This window comes from Pecten maximus, chromosome 18 (assembly GCF_902652985.1).
Source record: "Pecten maximus chromosome 18, xPecMax1.1, whole genome shotgun sequence".
NCBI lineage: Eukaryota > Metazoa > Mollusca > Bivalvia > Pectinida > Pectinidae > Pecten > Pecten maximus.
In genome coordinates this window covers 18723270-18748148 of record NC_047032.1, presented here as the reverse complement: position 1 = coordinate 18748148, position 24879 = coordinate 18723270, and the positions used below count along the sequence as shown (strand labels likewise).

The following is a 24879-nucleotide window of genomic DNA, read 5'->3' as shown; positions in this document are numbered from 1 at the left end:
GAAATAAATGCCCGACGCATACAATATTTATATATTAACGCATGTATAAAATTGTGTACGGCACAATGTTTGCAAGGAGGGGGTTGTGCGAAATTTAACATTTGTTAGCTAGGTCTAAGCGGGACAACTGCGAATCATTAGCCCCGCAAAACATAACTACAATGCAGTACGTATACCCTACTCTGGCCCCTGTAGTGTCCCTTACTTGTAAGTTGTTTCATATGTATTGACACATTTACGATGCCGTTGACCTACTTGTTGGGTACTCAAACTAAACACTTTATGTTTTATTTGCATAATTTACCTACCGTTCAGGAGTGTACATGTAAGTGTGTTATTCTGGGTGCTAAAGCTGCTGTAATTTATTGCCAATAGTTCTCGATCATTTCCAGCTGAACTTGGAGAGTCTACCTGAGAGTGACGTGTGGTTGTTAGTTGAGTTTATAGCCCCTGTGAACAGGTGTGGCCATTTTTTCGGCAAAGCCGTATAATATTCTTTTGGTCCCCGATATGACGCGACAGGTGGCGTTACTGGTCATGATGAAGTATGTGATTGGTCAATGTAGCAGTAAATGTAAAATGCAGATATACAGTTAAAAACGAAACAAAGTTAAGATTATATGCAAGCTGAATAAGTCGATGTATTTTTTTTTAAAATGACACATTAACAAAATTATATTCCTGATTCAATTGCAGTCTTTTTATCACCAAAAATGATTCAAACTGATATAATTTTGTTATCCGTGCTGAAACGCATAAGTACAATAATTCATTTAACCAGCAGCTTTACAGTATAACCACCCGCGTTAAAACTATGCCGTTTATCTTTTTTAAAGATTTTTCTTGTTAAGTGTTGCATTCGTAGATATAATAAGCAGCAAGTGGCTATCTCCCTGAGCAAAAATGCTGATACCGAAGTTTGTTCGTCACATACAAATGTACAGAGGGGTAGATACATACTTGAGTTAAAATGACGGGTGTGGAATGTTGTCAACAAGCGTCTACCCACAGGGGCTTGACACGAGCTCCTAACCCACGGTCCATATGTATCATATCTTGAATAATATTTCTTATTCGTGTTAAGTCCCTGTGTTTCCAACTATATACCTTAATAGAGGAGTATCATTTTTACGGAATATTAATCTAAACACATTCCCCAAAACGACTATGATAGTCAATGATATGTTGTTATAAACCAAGCAGTACCAAAGTCTCAGGTCCCTGTGGTACACACTATATAACATTCTCAGGTCCCTGTGGTACACACTATATAACATTCTCAGATCCCTGTGGTACACACTATATACCATTCTCAGGTCCCTGTGGTACACACTATATAACATTCTCAGGTCCCTGTGGTACACACTATATAACATTCTCAGGACCCTGTGGTACACACTATATAACATTCTCAGGTCCCTGTGGTACACACTATATAACATTCTCAGGTCCCTGTGGTACACACTATATAACATTCTCAGGTCCCTGTGGTACACACTATATTACATTCTCAGGTCCCTGTGGTACACACTATATACCATTCTCAGATCCCTGTGGTACACACTATATAACGTTCTCAGATCCCTGTGGTACACACTATATAACATTCTCAGGTCCCTGTGGTACACACTATATAACATTCTCAGGTCCCTGTGGTACACACTATATAACATTCTCAGATCCCTGTGGTACACACTATATAACATTCTCAGGTCCCTGTGGTACACACTATATAACATTCTCAGGTCCCTGTGGTACACACTATATAACATTCTCAGGTCCCTGTGGTACACACTATATAACATTCTCAGGTCCCTGTGGTACACACTATATAACATTCCCAGGTCCCTGTGTTACACACTATATACCATTCTCAGGTCCCTGTGGTACACACTATAAAACATTCTCAGATCCCTGTGGTACACACTATATAACATTCTCAGGTCCCTGTGGTACACACTATATACCATTCTCAGGTCCCTGTGGTACACACTATATAACATTCTCAGGTCCCTGTGGTACACACTATATAACATTCTCAGGTCCCTGTGGTACACACTATATAACATTCTCAGATCCCTGTGGTACACACTATATAACATTCTCAGGTCCCTGTGGTACACACTATATAACATTCTCAGGTCCCTGTGGTACACACTATATAACGTTCTCAGATCCCTGTGGTACACACTATATAACATTCTCAGGTCCCTGTGGTACACACTATATACCATTCTCAGGTCCGTGTGGTACACACTATATACCATTCTCAGGTCCCTGTGGTACACACTATATAACATTCTCAGGTCCCTGTGGTACACACTATATAACATTCTCAGGTCCCTGTGGTACACACTATAAAACATTCTCAGGTCCCTGTGGTACACACTATATAACATTCTCAGGTCCCTGTGGTACACACTATATAACATTCTCAGGTCCCTGTGGTACACACTATATTAGGTCCGAATAAACCAAGATTGTATAACATTCTCAGATCCCTGTGACTAAGATAGGTCGAAATAAACATGGACTGTAACAACTTATCAGGTCCCTGTGGCAGGGATATATCCAGACACACCTTGTGTATATAGAGAAAACATGGTCAGTGTCTAAAATATAAGCTGTATTTTGGCGAGAGTAATTTCAAGAAAGACAAAAGTGGCGAGTCTTTGCGAGCTACTTTTGTCTTTCTGTCCCGAGCCAAAAATACAGCTTATTTTTTAAGACACTGACCATGTATACTATTTATCCAACAACAGTCATCAAAAATAATCATTTTGAAGTGAAACGGTATCAACAATAGTCCAAATATGTTCGCCTTTTAAACGAGATTTCACTTGGAAGTAGCCTAGTCGAATTGACGCACATGCTAAGATTAAAAAACAGCTGTTTTCCGTCACTGTCGTATACAGCCAAAATACGGGTGTATTTCGACAATGCTTTGTTTGTTTGTTTATTTGTTTTTGTTTAACGTCCTTTAACAGCCAGGGTCATTTAAGGACGTGCCAGGTTTTGAAGGTGGAGGAAAGCCGGAGTACCCGGAGAAAACCCACCGGCCTACAGTCAGTACCTGGCAACTGCCCCACGTAGGTTTCGAACTCGCAACCCAGAGGTGGAGGGCTAGTGATAAAGTATCGGGACACCTTAACCACTCGGCCACCGCGGCCCCTTTTCGACAATGCAATGGCAGTTGCAGGATAAAACAAGGTATCAGGTCCCTGTGGCAGGGATATATCCAGACACACCTTGAGTATAACAAGTTATCAGGTCCCTGTGGCAGGGATATATCCAGACACACCTTGAGTATAACAAGGTATCAGGTCCCTGTGGCAGGGATATATCCAAACACACCTTGAGTATAACAAGTTACATGTATCATGTCCCTGTGGCAGGATTATATATCCAGACACACCTTGAGTATAACAACATATCAGGTCCCTGTGGCAGGAATCTATCCAGACACACCTTGAGTATAACAACATATCAGGTCCCTGTGATTAGTATAGGTTCGAATAAAAAGTAACAATTCCCTTGGCTCCTGTGATCGAGATTGGTCTTAATACATATACTAACACACCATCAGGTCCCTGTGAGCATTTATAATATTTCTTTGAAAGCAGTGCCCAGATATATTTTAGGGAACGTAAGATAGTTCACTTCGGACATACGAACAATGACTCAATAAGTTGAAGCCCCACGTGCAGGTGCAGACATGCTAAAGCAATCAGGAAGTTGTTACGGTTGTCTTGGACACAAATCAATATCCATATACCGACAGACACCTTACAGTAAACTAGAACCATTAGCACGATAATTTCTTCGTCGTGGATGGTGAACTTGGAATTCAGCATGAAAAACAAGAAACAAGCCCCTCCCCCCTACAAAACACCAAAAAACTGAACAAAAATCAATATCCATATACCGATAGATATCCTACAGAAACCTAAAACCATCAGTCCAATAATTTCTTCGTCGTCGGATTGTAAACGTGGAATTTAACATGAAAAAATAATTTTACTAAGCCAACAAACAAACCTAGATGATGTGTTATTTGATATAGTACGGCTTGAAATGTGTGTTGTTTTTCTCTTCAAAATGTAACACTGAAACAAGGACAGGAGATAAAAATCAGGGACAGTTTGAAAATATTTCCGTGCCAGGGACACCAGGGAAAGTGCCCCATATAATATGTATAAAATCGAAGTATACAGATTTTTTATCAAACATGCTAAAATCAATAACCTGTTTAAAATTTAGATGTTACATATTATTTATAATACATAATACTATCGAGCTTATCATGCCTCTAGAAATAGAACACCCGGAATTCCAATACAGATAAAGATTTGATCGGTGACGTCAGTGTTTGCTCACTAAGGGTCAGTCAGGGGTCAGACAGTTAGACAAACATAGAACTCGAGCTACATATACGACCAGTAAACAGGTATGTATAACATGTCAAACAATTCTGTATCTAAAACGGTTCACGTCAAATCTACTTCCTTTTTTATTAATGGTAGGGGCTTTCGTTTTCATAAACTGCCTGTCGGTACTCGCATAATCTGTGACATCTACACGTGTTTGTAAAGAACGATAACTCTGGGTGGAGATGAACGCCCACCATACAGGACATTTAATACGATTTATTGATCTGACCAATGCTCAGTGTAAAGAACGACTTGAAACTCCACGTAGACATTAGTCTGCTTAATAATCTAAGGGGTAGATAGCTTATATATATATATGTACAAGTACAGTATGTGTTACGGTATACTGATGTGAAATGCTTGGCAAATTGAATTATCTTTTTAGTGTTGTAAGTACCAACATAAAATAACCTTGTTTTTCTTGTGAAATATCATATTGTTTCATAGCCCGATGAAGTTTCCTCTGGCCTTGACACAAAACTCTCAGAAAATCCAAGTCTGGCGACAGGGCCAGAGGAAACTCGGTTATAATGTTATATCTACATATTTTCCTTTATCCGTGTTTGCCGTGAGAGATTAAAGTCGATGTGTAGAAGGACATTTATTAAATCAGTTCGATCACTTGATATTACACAAGCCTGTTTCATTGTTTGTTTGCTTGGTTTATTGTCCCGTGAACAGCCAGTGTCATTTTGAGGCAGGGTATCATTGTAGTAGTTGGTGGCTACCTCACTGAACAACATATTGGAGACCCGAATGTCGCATGTCATTCAAAGCAATAAGGATAAAGTTGCATGCCCATGACCACAATCACGACAGCACAGACGGGTCCGTTTCTCAGCTACGCGAGACACACAACCCGATACGGGTAGGCAGTGTCGAGCCACGCACCTCGGTTCTTCACCTGAGGTTACGTGACCAGCGCTTTAACCGAGCGGGAGTGATTGATTTAATTATCATATAACTCATATACATAATAAGTGAGATCTCAAATTAATTTGCTCAAAAGTCTACAAGAATACCTCCTCTCCTTAGGGTGACAAAGGGGAATCACACGAAGAAAAATATTCTAAACTTGACAACACGATCTAGAGGCTTGCCGAGTGTTTGGCAGCTAAAAAAGTTATCCCTAGACTTGAGATTGCCCTATCTCTGTCCCGATGTTCTTACTCTGGTTTTAACCATCTTCTGCATATACAAAATTAATTATCGACGTGATGTCATTTTGTAGTTTCAATGACGTCATTTCATTTATCGTATTCATAAGGCAGATATATTATAAATGACGTTAGAAATAAATGACGTCACATGGTTGTTTCGCTATTGTGTAACCTACTTCATGATTAGATGTTCATCAGTCTGATATAATTCAAACGCGCCGTGTAAAAGTGTAATGATATCATTGTATGCTACTGTATGTTATAAAGTGAAAATTACAATGTATTGTACTGTATGTGAACTATCGTTGCACACAACAAGGTGTCTTAGTTTAGAGCTAAACAATCTTGTGAAAAAGAAAACACATACATTATCAGTACAATAAGTACGTTTAAAACCTGACCTCGTAAGACGCTAACACAGACTATCGCAACCTGTAAATTTACCGATTTTAATGATACATTAACCCTCTTTGGAAACATTTTCCCTTTGAGCCATGACTTCATATTGGTTAAGTCTGTATACATTGTAGTATGCACTCTACAAAATAAACAAAATCTCAATGTGTAGAATCCAATCATCGGCTTTTTTACATGTTTAATTACATATATCCTGTCTGTTATCATCACAATATTTTTTTTTAAAGAGAAGGAATAAACAAAGTTGAAAGTCGACTGTACACATATATCCAAGTGTGAAGTTTTGTTAGAAAAAAAACAAGCTACAAATGGGTCTACCGCATCCTTCAATTAATAGCAAATATTTATATTTCCACTCAATTCAGACTCAATGAACCTACCACAGTTAACTCGAGTCATTTTTCAATGAACTATATCAAGTCCGGCGTAGGAATACATTTGTCGAGCTTGGACTATATTTTGTTTAATTCCTTTTCAAAAGTGATCATATTTATATGAAATAAATTCCTTTAAAACTAATATTTGTTTTAATTCGCTATTAAGTTTGTTCACGAAAGAAATCCTGAAAGTATTAACCATATGTAGACGAAGAGTGATGACGTACATTTTGGTAAGTTCTGTGGTAGACTTGCACAAGTCCCTATTTGTCAAAGACAAAATATTGTACAAAATATCAAAAAAATATAAATATAAGGATTGAATAAAGTTATGTTGAGGTGAATGGGGGTATAAACCTCAATAGGTCTTGAGACAAATAATAAATTTGTCTCAAGACCTATTGAGGTTTATACCCCCATACACCCTTCGCAGTTCATAATAAATTTGTCTCAAGACCTATTGAGGTTTATACCCCCATACACCTCAACATAACATTATTCAATCCTTAATTATCTAGTCTGACTCTGTCTGTGGCAGTGGTATAGAGTCCTAACAACCAGAATCTGGACAATATCTTTATACGATAAAAACTAATACTACTATCATGCATCACGTCGTAAAATTACATGTTCTGTTTGTTGGATTCCTGGACATTGGAAAGTACAATACCTCAGTGGTATGATACAGTCACATTGCACCGCAAGTGCAGCATTATCGGTTCCATGAATAGATTTTTAAGATTTTGTTGCGCTGATATTAAACTATTTATATTTACATTTGTCTGGCATTGTCACTATGTAGTCTGATTGAGAGCTCTGGCATTGATGTACGTTTAAATGCCATCCATCACGCGCTAAACATATCAGCGTATTAATGCAACACAAACCGGAACTACAATATCCAGGATAATTAAGTTTAACGACTTATTATTTGTCTACATTATTTGTTATAAAAATATGCCATTTGCGCATTACGTTGATAATAAAATGATAAACAAAATTGAGTTTTTTTGTTTTTTTTAATTTTCCATGTACTATTTTGTTTGCCAAAAAGCACGCGACCATGTTCCGGCTGTTCCAACGACTGACAAAAATCTTCTGACTGTCAGTAAGGCGGGAATTATACATTTTGAATATGAATTATAGCATTTAAAAAAAATAGAAAAGTAAAAGGAATGTAAATATAAGCGTTGAACTGTTTTTGTATGATATTTATATTCTGTTTGAATGCCAGAGCTTTGCAAGCAAACAACACAATGTGCTAACGTTGTTTGCTTGCAAAGCTCTGGCATTTAAATAGATTATAAATACCATACAAAAACAGTTCAATGCTTAAGTAAATATTTTTGATATCACAGTGGCAAAATGAATCGAGTCAATATGTAAACATTGAATTACACTTAATTAAAGGTGACAAGGTTTTCTCATGATCAGATGCCACCTATTGACGGGTAATCATTATTTTCAGTGCATGCAAAGCCTTGTCATATCAGCTGCTGTTTTGGATATTGTTGACATAGAACTGAATGTGGTTTTGTGTTGTTTCTCGCCATTTTTACCCAAAAACCTCGATAGGTTGACATAATACATAAGTACAGGTAAAGGTAAGAAAAGAATTTTTCTTTCATAAAACGAGAATATTGAAGCCCCGTGAACACCAACACGATATTCAATAACTTATAATGAAATATACAAATCACTTTTGCCAACATTTCCCCAATATTCCCAGATAACTGAAAATTTTAGTTGCACACATGTATTAACGGTAATCCAAGATGCTTATTCACGCTCTCCTAACATTAAAATGTCCATTGGACTGGACGCTTGACCGGGGGAATCCTTGCGACATCAGTGCTTAAAAATAACTCGCTGCATTTATTTTTTTATCGCGAGATTTGTCACGGAGCTTCCACGACGTTAACGTACACTACACATTAACTACACACATGGCCGTTGTTTATATACCGAGTATACGTGACCTTTGCCTAATAACGCTTTTGCACCTATTAGAAAAACATTCTCGTAATAACTGATCAATATAAATAAACATACAACTATAAATACTTGATTTTAAAATATAGCAACAATGAAAATTTAGATCGGTGAAGTTGAAAATGTCAGACAAAAGCTAACATGCAATCCTATAGACGTCGGGCAAAATCGGAATTCGAGCCTATTCCTATTTCTTCCCTTACTAAGTTTTAACAAATCAATTCTTTTCCTAAGGAAGTGCTAAGGTCTTGCCGGTTCCGGTCCCGTTAACGTTTCATTTTGCCAGAATCTGTCTGCGTTTTGGCAGCTCCACGCTTTCGGCATTCCTCCATTTTGTGTTGACTGATAACCCGCCCCGTTGCATTGTGAGAGTGGACCCAGTTATTATTTTGGGGAGTTTCCCTTATACTTTCATAAATACACATTTTCCTCCAGTTTTTGATTCGCGATAATTTGGTAGGTACAATGTATATATTAGGTATGAAAACTGTAAAGAGGTCAAAATATAAACATTTATATACATTTCTTTGGAAGTATGTGACTTCAACGTCAGTGAATAGCTTATGTTGTATGAAAACGTTTCTATGCATGTTTTCTGAATAACCTGTTTTCACCTGACGGTGTCGGCCATTGCACTCGGCAATACCCCTTTACTAATATGCCGAAGCTTTGAATACGCAAACCATTTCACAATGGCAAATTATTTTCGTCCGGGACTCTTTATGCTATTCTGTTTAGAAAAGCCTGAGGCGTTCCGAACGACACTGGATCGATTCGTTGAATTTCTTCCTGGTCTATTTTTGTTTTCGCCACTTCAGAAAACTATTATGGTACTCAAACACGACAAGCGAATTCGGGCCGTCGAGGATATCGTCATTATAGCCATTATATTAGAATAAAATAGATAGATAGTTAAAATAAAAATCAATAGGTAAAGAAATAAATGAAAAAATAAATAATTTAATTCAAATTTATATCATCATTATCTAAAATTTTGATACGTTAAGAAGTTAAATTTCGAATTAATTAACAAATAAATCAACAATAAAATGCTGGTTTCAAGATTACTATTGAAAGCTTAATCAGTATGCATTGACGAAAGTTTGATATGATAATAAAATGTATTTGGAAACTCGTGGCTTTTAAGCTCAAAATACTGTGAAAACGTATTATTTTTTTAGTTTCATCGTTGCACTCTGACAATCATATTGTACATGTATTTTGTGAAGAAAGTAGAGATATCTGGAACGGTAACTTCAGTGATGTTAGATGTAGGGTGCCGGAATCTGCCGAAATTTGCCGAATGGGATGCTACTTGAAAGATAATGGTGCTGTGATGATTTACGTGTTCTTTTTGTGCTCAACGTTACCAAATACCCAAGCCTAAATGATGTATACCAGATATTCAGTTTATCAAAACCAATATACATCCCATGTACTGACATGTATAACCGCTGGTTTTACCTGTTTGTTCTGGAACTTCGATTCTGGGAAAAGTCCTCAATTATTCATAATTGTAAGATACCCTTCCGGGATGTTATGTCAGTTTGATGTGATTGGTAAAACAAATATTCTCAGTGTAATCTGATTGGTCAACTGGCTAAGTAGTAAATTAAATATCCAGATATCACGCAAACCCCTTCACTTGTTCGACAGCAGTCACGTATAAAGTACGCACGGAGTACCCAGCCGGAGTTACCTTAGTTTACACCTGCACAGGTGAGTTGTATATACATGGATACTTATACGTTTAATTATTATTTTATTATTCCCTTTTTTGCCTCCAAAGATGAAGAGTACAAAGGAATGTAGAACATATATACAAAGCATTTGGTACAATTACATAATAGACATTACATATGCTTTATTTGCATGCATTTGAATATAAAGTGTAAAATCAATACAGGATATTTGTATACCAGATACATATTGCTGATACTTGACTTTGTACAAATATTCAATGTAGCTATGGATTTGTGAATACATTCAATAAAGGTAAGTCTATACGGTAAATGTACAAACTATAACACGAGGCTACATTTCTGGGTTGGATCACAGGTGCCTGACTCGTTTTATAAAATAATAACATATAGAGTACATATAAGTCTCATTTATATGTACTCTGTATGTTATTATATTATAAAACGAGTCATGCACCTGTGGTTGGATCACACACGGGTAGGGGAAATCTCCACTTGCGATGTTTTACCTGCCCACACAGGTATACTCCTATACATTAAATCTGTAATAGAGTTCACACTACAGGGACTTGTGAATTAGTTACAGTCTACATGTATTTGGACCTCCCCTAGTGTGTATAGCACAGGGACCTGAGAATTAGTTACAGTCTACATGTATTTGGACCTCCCCTAGTGTGTATAGCACAGGGACCTGATAATTAGTTACAGTCTACATGTATTTGGACCTCCCCTAGTGTGTATAGCACATGTACATTTTCAGATGAGGGTATGCGTGCTTGCTATCGTGACTACAAGGCTCGAATGGCGAGCCGGCCACGCGCACCTAAAAACACCTGTATAGGGCAACTAAAAGCACGTGTTCACGTGCGTCACTATGCATACAATTATTAACCCGTCGCTCACGCATATCCCCGTCCTCCCCTACACGTATACGTGTACACATGATACATACATGTATTAACACTACAACATGTTATAGAGACCAACCAACCAACTGTTTTCCCAGACTTTAGTGTTAACGTTTTGGAGTATTTCATTCAAATTCTTGAATTCAATATGACAATTATGGTTTATAACAAAAGTCTAGGGTCTTATATAACACCTAATCAAAACAAAAAAAGTTGGGTCCTTCAGCTCAAATTTTCTCCATGGTATCCATTTTGAAAATGGGTGAATTTTGCAGTAAAAATTCTCAAAAATCTTAAATGTTTACCTGTTAATTATTATTACCTGAAATTTTGGGGAAAAAATAAATCGGACTTACGAAATTTATATCAACATTTCTTATTGATAGTTACCTATCAGGCTACATATATATTTTCTAGCTTAATAACATACTGGCCAATCAGTGGCTGCCAGACATTTTATCATTGGCTCAACTTTCTATACACAGGGGCTGTTTGTTTCAAAAATCTATTTTTCAATTGGTTGGTTGGTCCCTATATCGCGATCGGTTTATACAGTACTGGGAGGGTGATTTGTTACCCTGCGGTAGCGACGAGCGGCGGTCGAGCGGAGGGGTACGCGTACCGATGTTTTTGACCACTAGAAGTCGAGACGATTGGTATATTTTGTAACATACATGAACTTTCTATCATAACTATTTTTTTACATTAAACAATGTACAGTTTACCAATCTTAGCCAATAAATGTTTGATTTTTGTTCTGAAATCATCCTTCTCGTCTTCAGTTATATGTGAAATTTTACACGAGAGGTTAGTATCATAGTATTGTTTGTATATATATGATGCATTATTGATGTTTATAAAAACATAGATTTTAGTCCAGAGAGCGAAATGATCGAATTTACCCATATTTGTTTTTACACTATAAAACTTACAATATGCAGTGGTATCTGTGAGATGTTCTACCATGCCTAGAGAAATGATCGAAGTTACATCTACATGTTCAGACACTCTCCTGATTACGTAGTTATTTACTTATGTTGGTGTGTGAAAGTGTGCAGTTAGACGTGAATAATTGTATTCTTTGTACATGTATTGGTGATGCGCCTATGAGCCGTAAGGCTCTCGGCAAAATAAAGAATCTGAATCTGAATCAGACATTTCGGCACGATTCGTTGACAGGTAATAATATATAATGGATTATTATAATGTAGATGTGACCCGGAGGTAAAAGAATGGGACAAGGTCCCCGGACTTTATTGACACCAACACAGGTCGAACAGATGACCTCATATTTTGTTTATGTCCGATCCGAAAATATAACCCAGGTGTATTTGGACGTACCCAACGGTGTATCACAGAAGCATTGAAGTTTAAGTTGTTAGTCTACTGTAAGTGTATTTAGAGTAGTGTGTATCACAGGGGTCTGATAATTTGTTACGGTCTATGTGTATCTGGAGCAACCCTAATGTGTATCACAGGGGCCCGAGAATTTGTCAGGTATATGTGAATTTAGACCTATCCTAGTGTGTATCACAGGGGCCCGAGAATTTGTCAGGTATATGTGAATTTAGACCTATCCTAGTGTGTATCACAGGGGCCTGAGCATTTGTTACAGATAGAAAGGTCTTAAGGTGCTTTACCAAGATTGTGAATTTCATGACCCTGGGGTTTCATGTTTGGCCTTGGGAGGGGGTAAACTTTACTATAGTTTTTATAGGAAAATCACATTTTTGACTATCATTTGTTTCATTTCTATTGGAATTCATTCTAACTTGGTTAACATTATCAGCATGGGATGACAGTTTGATGGTATCCAGGAGCTGATGGGTGAGGCCAAAAAAGGGTCAACTTAGCTGTTAATTCTGAAATCTTCTTCTCAAGACCCAAATAAGATAAAATCAAATATTTTTCATATGTGGAAGGGTCATAAGGTGCTTTACCAAGATTGTGAATATCATGGCCCTGGGGTCTCATGTTTGCCCCTTTGGAGGAGGTACCCTATTGTTGTTTATATAAGGAAATCACATTTTTGACTATCATTTGTGTCATTTCTATCGGAATTAGCAGTTTTGGAAGACAGTTTGCTAGTATGCAATTATTGGCTCCAGGGACTGGTGAGCAGGGTCAAAAAGGGTCAAATTTACAGAAATATTTCAAAACTCGGGTGACCGTTAAGGCCCAAGGGCCTCTTATTCTCAAATGTACTGGTTGTTTCCGTGAAGGTAAAGAAAAAGATTGGTTAAATTCAGAAAATCATCCACGACTTGCAGAATTACAACACGCACTTTTCTCTTTATCGTACCGGGATGTGTTCACCTTCTATTTTTTGATGATTATTATATATTTTACTTATTGTTAAAGAGGCTTACCCGCAGACGGACCGGTAAACGGCACATCTCCGATCACTAAATAAACTTCAGTACACGTTTCTATGTGACAAAATTAGAGGCTTTCCGACTTTATTTCTTGAAAACAATTACAGAATATGTATTTAAAAGAAGTTTTAAAACTCAACCTGAGAGGGAAATGTATGGAATATAACGGCAAATCTTCTTTGTAAATCGCCGCTGCCTTTGAAGTTATCACTGTGCGGCACTGTGCACGTGCTTGTTTCTTTGATGTGTCAATCAAATTAGACTCCACTTTATAGCGGGGACTTATTGCGGGTTGCGATTAAATAAATAATATTTAAAAAATGAGGTTTTAATATCACTTTTCAGCGTTTTATAAGGAACATAAAATGAAAAACTCAACAATTCCAACAATCTGTCATGTGTAAAAAAATCTTTTTCTATTAGCCAATTTTTCTGATCGCTCTGCGGGCAAGCCTCTTTAACGTAACGCAGCAGATTTGACAGAAATTTAATAAAGTAAAACCCATAGGAGACTATATGAAGTTTTATATTTATAAACAAAAATATTGACGTTTCAATGAATAGTAGGCCTTGACGACGGAAACGAACGAGAATCGGTAGAGGACTGTGTAGGTAAAATTGTGAAATTTGTCAGAGATTCCCTCGATGTTGAACTTAGTGATAAGGACATAGACATTGCTCATCGGCTTGGACGATTCAGCAGGGACAGACCAAGAACAGTTATCTGTAAGTTTACCCACCGGAGGAAAAAGGCAGAGATCATCAAAAATCGACGAAGACTCAGGGGAAAGAAACAGGTGATTTTCGAGGACCTCACGAAGAGAAACCAAGAAATTCTGAAGGAGGCTTACAGACTTAAAAGTGTCAAACATACCTACAGCATAGACGGAAAACTTTTTGTGATCTTAAACAACGACAAGAAACGCAGGCTACGGTATGACACAGAATTGACTGACCAGTATCTCGCTGACGATAACAATTTCAGGATGGGACTTTTTGATTAAGCCGTTTTACATGAACACATATAGATCTGTTTCTTCTCATATTTTTATCGTATACTTTTTTGTGCCGCATGATCGATAAGTAACTTTAGGTACACAAAGTACCACCAGGGATTGACTTCTCTGGTCTATCGATCGGACACCTGTCAACATTTAAGCGGGTCTAGTGTTTTCATAGTAAAGTTATTCTTATGTGTGTGTGTTTTCCCAGTACTGGATTAAAAGTGTGGATTGTGTATGGACAATTCGTGTGAACTGGTAAGTCATGATACATACAGTATACAATTGTATATATATATATTTTTATTATTATTATTATAATTATTTTTATACATATAATTTTCTCTACTACGAAAGTTATCCTCTCTTTCTAATGAATGTTCAAAAAATGTGAGTTGTTATCGTGCAACAGTTAAATTATATTTCAAATTGAACTCGTTTCTTTTCCTACGGCTGTAATTCCGGATAATTTACACTTTTGATCTCCCTTTCCAATACTAGTGTACTACTTCCGGTTTGTTTGTTGCTTCCGCTGATTCGCCTAGGTAAACTGTGCTCGACTGTGTGAATGCGTGAGTCTGCAGTGGTACCTAAATTTGACCATTCTTGGTATGTTTTATTTCTGTTATCTTCTACTCTCTCTTCTATATTCTATATCTGGGCTAGAGATCACCATATTGATAGTTAATTACGGTATAAGGTGATGGAGTGTTTATCGATCCTGTCGGCAAACTGCCAGGGGCTCGGGGATAAAATGAAAAGAAAAGACGTTTTTTCCTACTTGAAGACTAAAAATTGCAGTATATATTGTTTGCAAGACACCCATTTTACGGATGAATATCAAAGCATTATAAGAAGTGAATGGGGTCTTGACTGTTATTTTAGTTCATTTAAATCTAATTCGAGGGGGGTTGCAATTTTGCTTAACAATAATTTTGAAATTAAGGTTAAAAAAGAAAGAAAGGATCAGTCCGGAAATTTTTTAGCTCTTGACATTGTATTGGATGGCTCTGAAATGACATTAATTACACTGTATGGGCCAAACACTGACACGCCTTCTTTTTATGATATTATAACAAATACTTTAGAAGATTTTGGTAATAATAAGTACATTATATGTGGGGATTTTAATCTGGTCATTAACCCGGATCTAGACTACGATCATAACTATAAAAATGTTAATAACCCAAAGGCAAGAGATAAAGTGTTAGAAATAATTGAAAATTGTTCGCTAATTGATATTTATAGGGAGCTTCACCCAGATTCCAGACGCTACACTTGGAGAAAGAAAACCCCTTTAAAACAGGCTAGACTAGATTTTTATCTGATATCTGATAATTTGTTACCAAGTGTAGTTAATGCAACAATCGAATCAGGATATAGATCTGATCATTCTTTCCCTGTGCTTAATTTAAAGTTTAATGATTTCAAACGAGGAAAGGGGCTCTGGAAATTCAATTCTTCACTACTATATGATGAAGAGTACCTCAAGTTAATTAAAAAAGTCATTCTAGATATAAAATGTCAGTATTGTTTACCAATCTACAATAGGGATAATATTAGTAATATTCCAGATACAGATATTGAATTTGTCATTAATGACCAGCTTTTTCTTGAAACTGTGCTCATGGAAATTAGGGGTAAAACTATTTCTTATTCATCATTTAAAAAGAAACAACTAAATAAGAATGAGGATTATCTTATGAGGACCATTCAAAATTTGGAAGAACAAGAACAGGTAGACATTGAAAAATTAGAGGGTAAGAAAAAGGAATTAGAAAACATTAGAGTTAATAAAATTAAAGGCAGTGTTATTCGATCAAGGGCAAGATGGCTTTTAGAAGGCGAAAGGCCAACAAAATATTTTTTTAGTCTAGAGAATAGGAATTTTACATCTAAGATTATACCTAGGATTGAAAAAGACAATGACGTTACATTAACAGATCAGGGTGCTATTCTCAAGGAGGTTCACTCTTATTATGAAAAATTATATGATGATAACCATGATACAGAGGATATTGACTTAACAGATTATTTAGATATGTATGATGTTCCAAAATTAGATAACAATGAGGCTAGAAGTTTGGAAGGGATGATTTCTGTAGACGAGGCAGCTAAATCTTTGAAAAATATGAAAAATAATAAAAGTCCTGGCACAGATGGTTTCACAGCTGAATTTTTTAAATGTTTTTGGAAACAGTTAGGGGTTTTCATAGTCAGGTCTATAAATTTTGGATATATCAAGGGGATGTTGTCTGTAACCCAAAAACAAGGTGTAATAACATGTATTCCTAAGGGAGATAAGCCCAGACAATTTTTAAAAAATTGGCGACCCATTACCCTTCTAAATATAGTTTATAAAATAGCCTCAGGATGTATAGCAAGTAGGATTAAAAATGTTTTAGATAAATTAATATGTGAAGATCAGACAGGATTTCTTACTGGTCGCTATATTGGGGAGAATACAAGACTTGTTTATGATATTATGCAGTATGCTGAAGAAAAATATATTCCGGGTATGTTACTCATGTTAGATTTCGAAAAAGCCTTTGATTCTGTATCGTGGAAATTTGTAAATAAAGTTCTGAAATTTTTTAATTTTGGGCCAGGTATACAAAAATGGGTTAAATTGTTTAATAGTAATATTACTGCAACTGTGAACCAGGGGGGAAACTTGTCACCTTTTCTTCATATCAAAAGAGGCTGTCGTCAAGGGGACCCGATTTCCCCATATATTTTTATTCTGTGTGTTGAAATTCTAGGAATCAGGTTAAGAAATAACAAAAAGATTAAGGGCATAGATGTAGGCAATTTTCCCTATTCTAATTTCGCAGTATGCTGATGATACCACACTTATACTTAATGGCTCGGAATTATCTTTAAAGGAATCCATTACTGAGTTGAACACCTTTGCAAACATCTCTGGGTTAAAACTTAATGTTGATAAAACACAGGTTGTTTGGATAGGGAGCAAAAGTTACAGTGATGATACCTTCCTACCCGAATTAAATTTACAATGGGGAAGAACAAAATTCACATTGCTTGGAATTGAATTTGATGTGAACCTGCATGTAATTCCCAAACTAAATTTTGATAAAAAGTTAATTAAACTTAAAGCACTGATAAAGACATGGAGTAGAAGAATACTTACACCCATAGGGAGAATAGCCTTAATTAAGTCTCTTTTGTTATCTCAATTCAACCATCTATTTATTTCTCTACCTAATCCAAATGAACAATTTCTTCAAGAGCTCAACTCAATCCTTTTTAACTTTTTATGGAATAGTAAGGTAGATAAAGTAAAGAGAGATATTATAACACAAAATTATCATGAAGGGGGTCTGAAAATGGTAAATGTAAAACTATTTATTGATTCATTGAAACTTAGCTGGGTAAGGCGGTTGCTTAAAAAAACATGCAAATGGCAAATTATTTTTGAATCACACACTGATATACAAAAATTATCAACATGTGGTAGCGAGTTTATTGAGGAATGTCGAACAAATTGTAAGAATAAATTCTGGAAAGATGTTTTAAAAGCATGGAAACAATTTATTGATGCTGAGGGGGTGAAAGAAAAAATAAAAAGGCTGACAGGTACATTGACAATACCTCTTTGGTATAATAAAAGTATAACTATTGGAGGGAAGACAGTCTTTTACAAGTCCTGGCATAACAGAGGTGTAACAATAATTAATGATTTGGTAAAAGATCCTGGTACAAGTTCCTTCTATACATTTCAAGAATTTAAAGAGATATATCAGCTCAATACAAACTTTCTTCAATTTCAGGGTGTAATCTCAGCTGTCAAAGTACTTTTAACGAGGCTGAATGTTGAGAATCACACGAAAATAGTATATCCAGTTATTCCCAATAATATATTATTGTTCATGAAAAGTGTCAAAGGGACAAAGGATCTTTATAATATTATGGTAAAAAATGCTCTTATATCAACTGGTAGAAGAAAATGGGAAGAATCATTTGAAGATATTGAATTGAATTGGGTCAATATTTATAATAATCCTTTCAAGGTTACGAAAAGCACAAAATTACAATGGTTCCAGTATAGGATAGTTCAAAATATTTTAACGACAAATTCGTTTTTATTCAAAGTGGGATTAGTAAATAATCCAATATGTAATTTATGTAATCGTGAAAGAGAAACTATCGTTCATATTTTATGGGAATGTAGAGAAACTCAGAGATTTTTGCAAAGTATAGAGACACTTTTGGATGCGCTGTATATCCCATTTCAATACAATAAACAAAGTTTTCTTTTTGGTGTGTTTTTAAATAATAGATATTCTCCTTTAAATAGAATAGACAATGAAATTTTGATAATAATTAAGTTTTTTATATACAAAACAAGATGCTTGCATAAAGTCTTAAGTCCTCATGCCTTAATCAATTCAATTAAAGAACATTACATATTTCAAAAGTATATAGCCAATAGTAAAGGTGAAGGTGCACAGCTGAAATGTGAAAATGAATGGAAAAAATGGGAAAAACTTATTGAACTATCTGATAGTTAATTTTCTTTACAATTTTGATTTAGTGTGCCAATATATGATAATACATGTATTATTATGTATGTAAATATACATGCGTACCTTGTATATGCTTGTATGTAAACTACTTCTCCCTACTTGAGCTGCTGGATGCTGGAGTTTATATGTTTATGGTACCACTTGAATAAATAACAATTGAAATCAATGTTAATTATCAAAATGCTTTTGTGATCTCTTGTCTAGTCTCTCTATCTCTCTCTATCTCTATCTCTATCTCTCTCTCTCTCTGTCAGGTACATGTGGGTATGATATTGTTTTGAATGCGTATGTATGTTTTGTGTGTAAATGCTAGATGTAGTTGGTGTAATCAGTGTGGAGCCTGGTTAATCGTGCCGATGGCTCAGTTGACGTGGCAAGAGTTGATATGACCAACACAGAAGCTGAGCCCTCGACAGGATTGATCAGGCTACCAGGAAACTGAATATGTATGTGTGTGTGTGTGGGTGAATGTATGTTTATCAGAATATATATACAAGTATAGGAGTATGTATGGTTTTTTATGTATTTATCTCCTTGTTTAATTGATGATGATGATTAGTATGATGTTGAGTATGATGATAAGATTACAATGATGATGATTATGATGATGAGATTATGATGGTGATGAATATGATGATATGATGATGATGATGATGATGATTAGCATGATGATAAGAGTACAATGATGATGATTATGATGATGATGATGATGAAGATGATGAGATTTGGATGATTGCTATGATGATGATGAGATTATGATGATGAGTACTATGATGATGAGATTATGATGGTGATGAATATGATGAATATGATGATGCTATTTTGATGTTGATTACTATGATGATGATGATTACTATGATGATGATGAGGTTATGATGATGATTACTATGATGATGATGAGATTATGATGATGATTACTATGATGATGATGAGATTATGATGGTGATGAATATGATGAATATGATGATGATATGTTGATGTTGATAACTATGATGATGATGATTACTATGATGATGATGAGGTTATGATGGTGATGAATATGATGATGAATATGATGATGATGATGATGATGATAATGATATGTTGATGTTGATTTCTATGATGATGATGATTACTATGATGATGATGAGGTTATGATGGTGATGAATATGATGATTATGATGATGATGACAGGCAAACCATACCAATTGGAATTGATGTGTGTTTGTGTGTGTGTGGTTCTTATACATTTATGTATTGAAAATGTCTTAAAAAATAAAAAAAATATAAAAAAAAAAATAATGAAAACCAATTCAGAAATATGACATTGGCTTGGGCTAAATAGCTATCGATTGAAACTTACCACTTAAAGCTTATTTGGATATGAAGGTGATCTTTAAAGTAATTAAAAAGTAATGGATGAGATAAAAATATTCATATCTTATTTATTGGGTACAAAATCTGCATTGCTAATTTCAAAATCTGACTAGTTTTTGTCACGCGCGCGACGGAATCTCAGAGCAAAACGTACGTGATACTTTTCGGAAGTTGGCGTCGCCTATATTAGTGTTAAACTCAAAGTTGTTAAAAAATTACACATCTTATAATCTCCCCTGAAATTCACGGCCACGTGTGAGCAGATGTTGATCGTAGATGTTTTAAGGATGGGACAATTTATAAATTTATGATGATTATGTCCTCTATTCAGGTCAGGCTCTGACGAGCCGTAGAAACAAAGGTATTGGCATATTTCCAAAGTCGTCTTCTTCAGACACCGATATACTGATATAAATAAAAGCCCTCTAGACCTGAGGGTGATTTATCAGGAATTTGCATATCATGCCCCTCGGACTTTACGTTTCCTTTAGTTAAGGGGAGGGTGAAGTTTATAGTGGATATTGGCACTTTTGGGAGGTATATTATTGTATATATTTTAACGATTTTCAGTTCGAGATAAAGGTGAAGATTTGATGATATGACCATTTTGATACTTACCCGTTACTAGGGGCTGAAGGGCTGAAGGGGTTGAGGGGCATGTCGAAATAGAACAGATAGTAAAAAAGCCATTACAAATATTCGTCTACGATATTTGAAAGGGTGATTTGACTATATTCATTTTGTTTTTTGTTTTTGACATTTTACAATTAATATTGGCAAATTCGCAGTTTATGTATCAGCTTTACACGTACTAAAACATAGATAGTGGTTATATAGGTAACTGGTACGTATCAGAATTACGATTCCATTAAGAACTTTTCCTCTACAGGCCTCTTTAGACGGCGGCCTGTTCAAAACGCCTCTCGTCCGTGACCCTTCCTTCCGTTGTCTGTCTTTCGTCCGTAGAAAATTGTTATTTTTCTTTCATTAATTTTACTTATACAGGATAGGTTAGCTTTGGTGCCAACTTATGCACTTCTAATTTATTTTGAAAACAAAATGTCCGGCAGGCAACTGTTTTTAGTTTTAGTAAAGTTTGTTTTCGCTATTAATCACGTCTGTCGTTGATGTGAATTGCATTTCATGATAGATGTTTCCTTGGGCCCCTACTTTTGAATGATTAATTTTATGACTGATCAGAAAGGAAGGTAAGCCATCTTAGATGTTATTAGTTGAATCTTTGCATCGCTGTTTCTCAGAATATTATCCAATTTCATATTGATGAAGATGGCCATCTTGGATGTTATTTGTTGGTACTTTGCATCTCTATTTCTCAGAATATTATCCAATTTCATATTGATGAAGATGGCCATCTTGGATGTTATTTGTTGGTACTTTGCATCTCTATTTCTCAGAATATTATCCAATTTCATATTGATGAAGATGGCCATCTTGGATGTTATTTGTTGGTACTTTGCATCTCTATTTCTCAGAATATTATCCAATTTCATATTGATGAAGATGACCATCTTGGATGTTATTAGTTGGTACTTTGCATCGCTATTTCTCAGAATATTATCCAATTTCATATGAAGGTTACTATTTTATCAAAACATTTCTAGAAAGAAGAACAATTATAAAAGTAAATAAAAAAGGGTACCTCGATAGCTCATTCGGTTAGACGATTGCTCTGGATGGCATGCGAAAGGCCTCTCGTATGTTGTTCAGTGAGGTAGTCATCAACTACTACAAAGGTTCTCTGCCTCAAAATGACCCTGGCTGTTAACGGGGCGATAAACCCAACAAACAAACAAACAAACAAACAAACCACCTTCGATCGCTTTGTGTCTATTCATCATACCATTAGATTGTATAACCGTTATTAAAATATTTCCCTTTCATTTTTAGCAGATTTCAGTTACGATGGCTTCTACAAGACCAACGTTTCCGTCACAAAACAAGCTGGGAAGTTGTCCATATGTGATAACAGGGGACATTTCAAAAACCAAAAAAGGACTGATTGTTCTGCAAGAATGGTGGGGACTTAACGATCAAATCCAGAACGAGGCATCGATGATTGGAGGAAAAGGAAACTTCGTCACGATTGTTCCCGATCTTTACCGAGGGAAAGTTGCCATAGACAACGAACAAGCTGGTCATTATATGGGCGATCTGGACTGGCTTGGGGCGATTGATGACATTGCGGGAGCAGCAAGGGAACTAAAGACAATGGGCTGTGAAAAGGTGTGTACATTTTTCTTTTCAACTTAAGTTTGTTAGAAACAATACATTTATTAATAATTCTGGTAATTGTTTATGAAAAAGGCACTAACGTATGAAATAATGTGTATCCTCAACATCATGATCATCTAAAAAAGACATGATGTATTGGACCTTGTTTAATTCTTGGACTTGAATCTTTCAATATTTTGCGAATGGGAGTTTGCGCGAGTAGTAATCCTCAGTACAGTTTTCAACTCGGATAACCTTCATTTTGTATTTTGTATTTGTTTTTAATTCTATAGTTAATCACAAACTTTGTCGTTCAAATTTAATTGACTCCTTATTGATTATCTCCCCTTTCTTACAATATTTGCACAACTGCACAAACACAGCCTTTTCATGGCCATGTGAGGGGCCGAGGTGGCAGAGTGGTTAAGGTGTCCCAACACTTTATCACTAGCCCTCCACCTCTGGGTTGCGAGTTCAAAACCTACGTGGGGCAGTTGCCATGTACTGACTGTAGGCCGGTGGTTTTTCTCCGGGTACTCCGACTTTCCAACACCTCCAAAACATGCCACGTCCTTAAATGACCCTGGCTGTTAAGGTAATGTTTCACAAAATAAACAATTCATTGGCATCTAATCATTTTTTTCCATGAAAGGTGATTATGTGTGTATTGGGGTGTGGTAGTAAGTGATTTGTCACCTTTACTTTTTCATTGTGAGAGGTGTGACGTACATGTACACATGTATAAGTATGTAGTAAAACAGTGTTCTACTATATATACTCGAGTTCCACTTCGCTTGCCGATATACATGTACATGGTCAGATTCTAGTCTTGAGAAGTGTTGTTCAATCGCTGAACTACCTTGTCTTAGATACGGGCAAAGTTGTGTGATCGTCGTTTATACATTTCTTCTTTTTTTTTATATATGCCGCTGTAATAATCAACAACACTTAAATTATGTGCAGGTTGGTGTGACGGGCTTTTGCATGGGCGGAGCTTTGTCGTTGGCAGCGGCCGCTCTTGTACCAGAAATACAGGCGGCAGCTCCATTTTATGGAATCTCCGGTGATGGACTTGCAGACCTATCTAAAATCACCATTCCCCTCCAATGTCATTTCGGTGCTAATGATGCTGTGGAAGGTTTCTCCTGTCCGAAGTCCCAGGCCAAACTTAAAGAAAAGCTAGATCGTGGAGGAGTGAAATATGAATTCCATTCCTACCAAGCAGGGCACGCATTTACCAATCCAACCTCTGATAACTACAACAAGGAATGCTGCGATCTGGCCATAGGAAGGATGGTCGAATTTATGACGAAAAACTTGAAATGACATTGCAACAGTTGTCAAATACTGTGTTGGCATTGTCTGGTTACTGACATTGAATTAGTTGTCAAATATTGTTTGTAAAATGTAAATATATATCGCGAAGTTGTAACAGCATTTAACATTGTGTTTGACATTTAGAAGTATTTCCTTTCACTTACAGACCCTGTTATGCAAATTATGGGTATTAAAGTAAAATAATAAGAAAAAAGACTTTTCTTACTTTATTTTACTTAGCTATAAGGTTTGAAAAGGGACATTCTGATTATAATGGCGCTTCTTTGATAACTGCAATGACATATTTGAGTATGGTAGACAGGGGAAAACCTGAAACATAACAACATTTATTTGGCCTAATGTCTTTGATTTTATTTATGACGCTATATAATGTATGAAAACAACCTGACATGTTCATTCACGATCACGCCTTGGATACTTTGCATATAATTAACCAACAATTTTAATGCACTATCAAGGTTACACGTATTTTCTTGTCCCTGGCATCTATCAGTTTGATTAATCCCGGTAGGGAACTGATAAACTAAGGTGTGTGCTTCGATAAAACAGAGGCTGACGGGGAAGTAAATATTAACAAACAGAAGTCGTGAAACAACCTCCATTGATCAATAGGATTCCCCGAATTCAAATAAAAAAATCACTTACAAGTTACAGGTCCTGATGAAGTAATGTGGACATAAATCAATCTGTATGAACGTTGTTAAATTGTCCAAACACGTTTTAACTGTCGTAAGAAGTGGTGATGGTGGTGGTGTGGTGATGGTGGTGGTGTGGTGGTGTGGTGGTGATGGTGGTGGTAATGGTGGGGTGGTAGAGAGGGGTAATGGTGTGGTTGGCGGGGTGGGGTAAGAGTGGTGGGTGGGGAGGGGGGGAGGTGGTGGGAGGAGGGGGGGGTGGGGTGGGTGGGTGGGGTGGGTGGGGGGGGGGGGGGGGGTGGGGGGGGGGGGGGGGGGGGTGGGTGGTGGTAGTGGTGGGGGGGTAGGGGGGGTGGTGGTGAGTGAGTGGTGGGTGGTGGTTGGTGTGGTGGGGGGTAGTGTTGGTGGTAT

The 24879-nt window shown here is 36.4% G+C and overlaps 1 protein-coding gene across 6 annotated transcripts in view; it reads left to right on the top strand.

Moving 5' to 3' along the window:
* LOC117316604 (protein usf-like) overlaps nt 1-24026 on the top strand; it is a 29288-nt gene extending 5262 nt beyond the window's left edge. Inside the window, exons 1-3 of one of the 6 annotated variants that reach the window (XM_033871267.1) lie at nt 4343-4447; nt 22172-22507; nt 23459-24026. In XM_033871267.1, coding sequence (XP_033727158.1) covers nt 22187-22507; nt 23459-23821 — 684 coding nt within the window. In that variant the 5' untranslated portion in view covers nt 4343-4447; nt 22172-22186 and the 3' untranslated portion in view covers nt 23822-24026. Of the gene's footprint in view, nt 1-4342; nt 4448-9957; nt 10096-22171; nt 22508-23458 lie in introns of those variants that run through there. The other 5 variants (XM_033871271.1, XM_033871265.1, XM_033871270.1 and 2 more) reach the window with 5 other exon arrangements.
* The last annotated feature ends 853 nt before the right edge of the window (nt 24027-24879 follow it).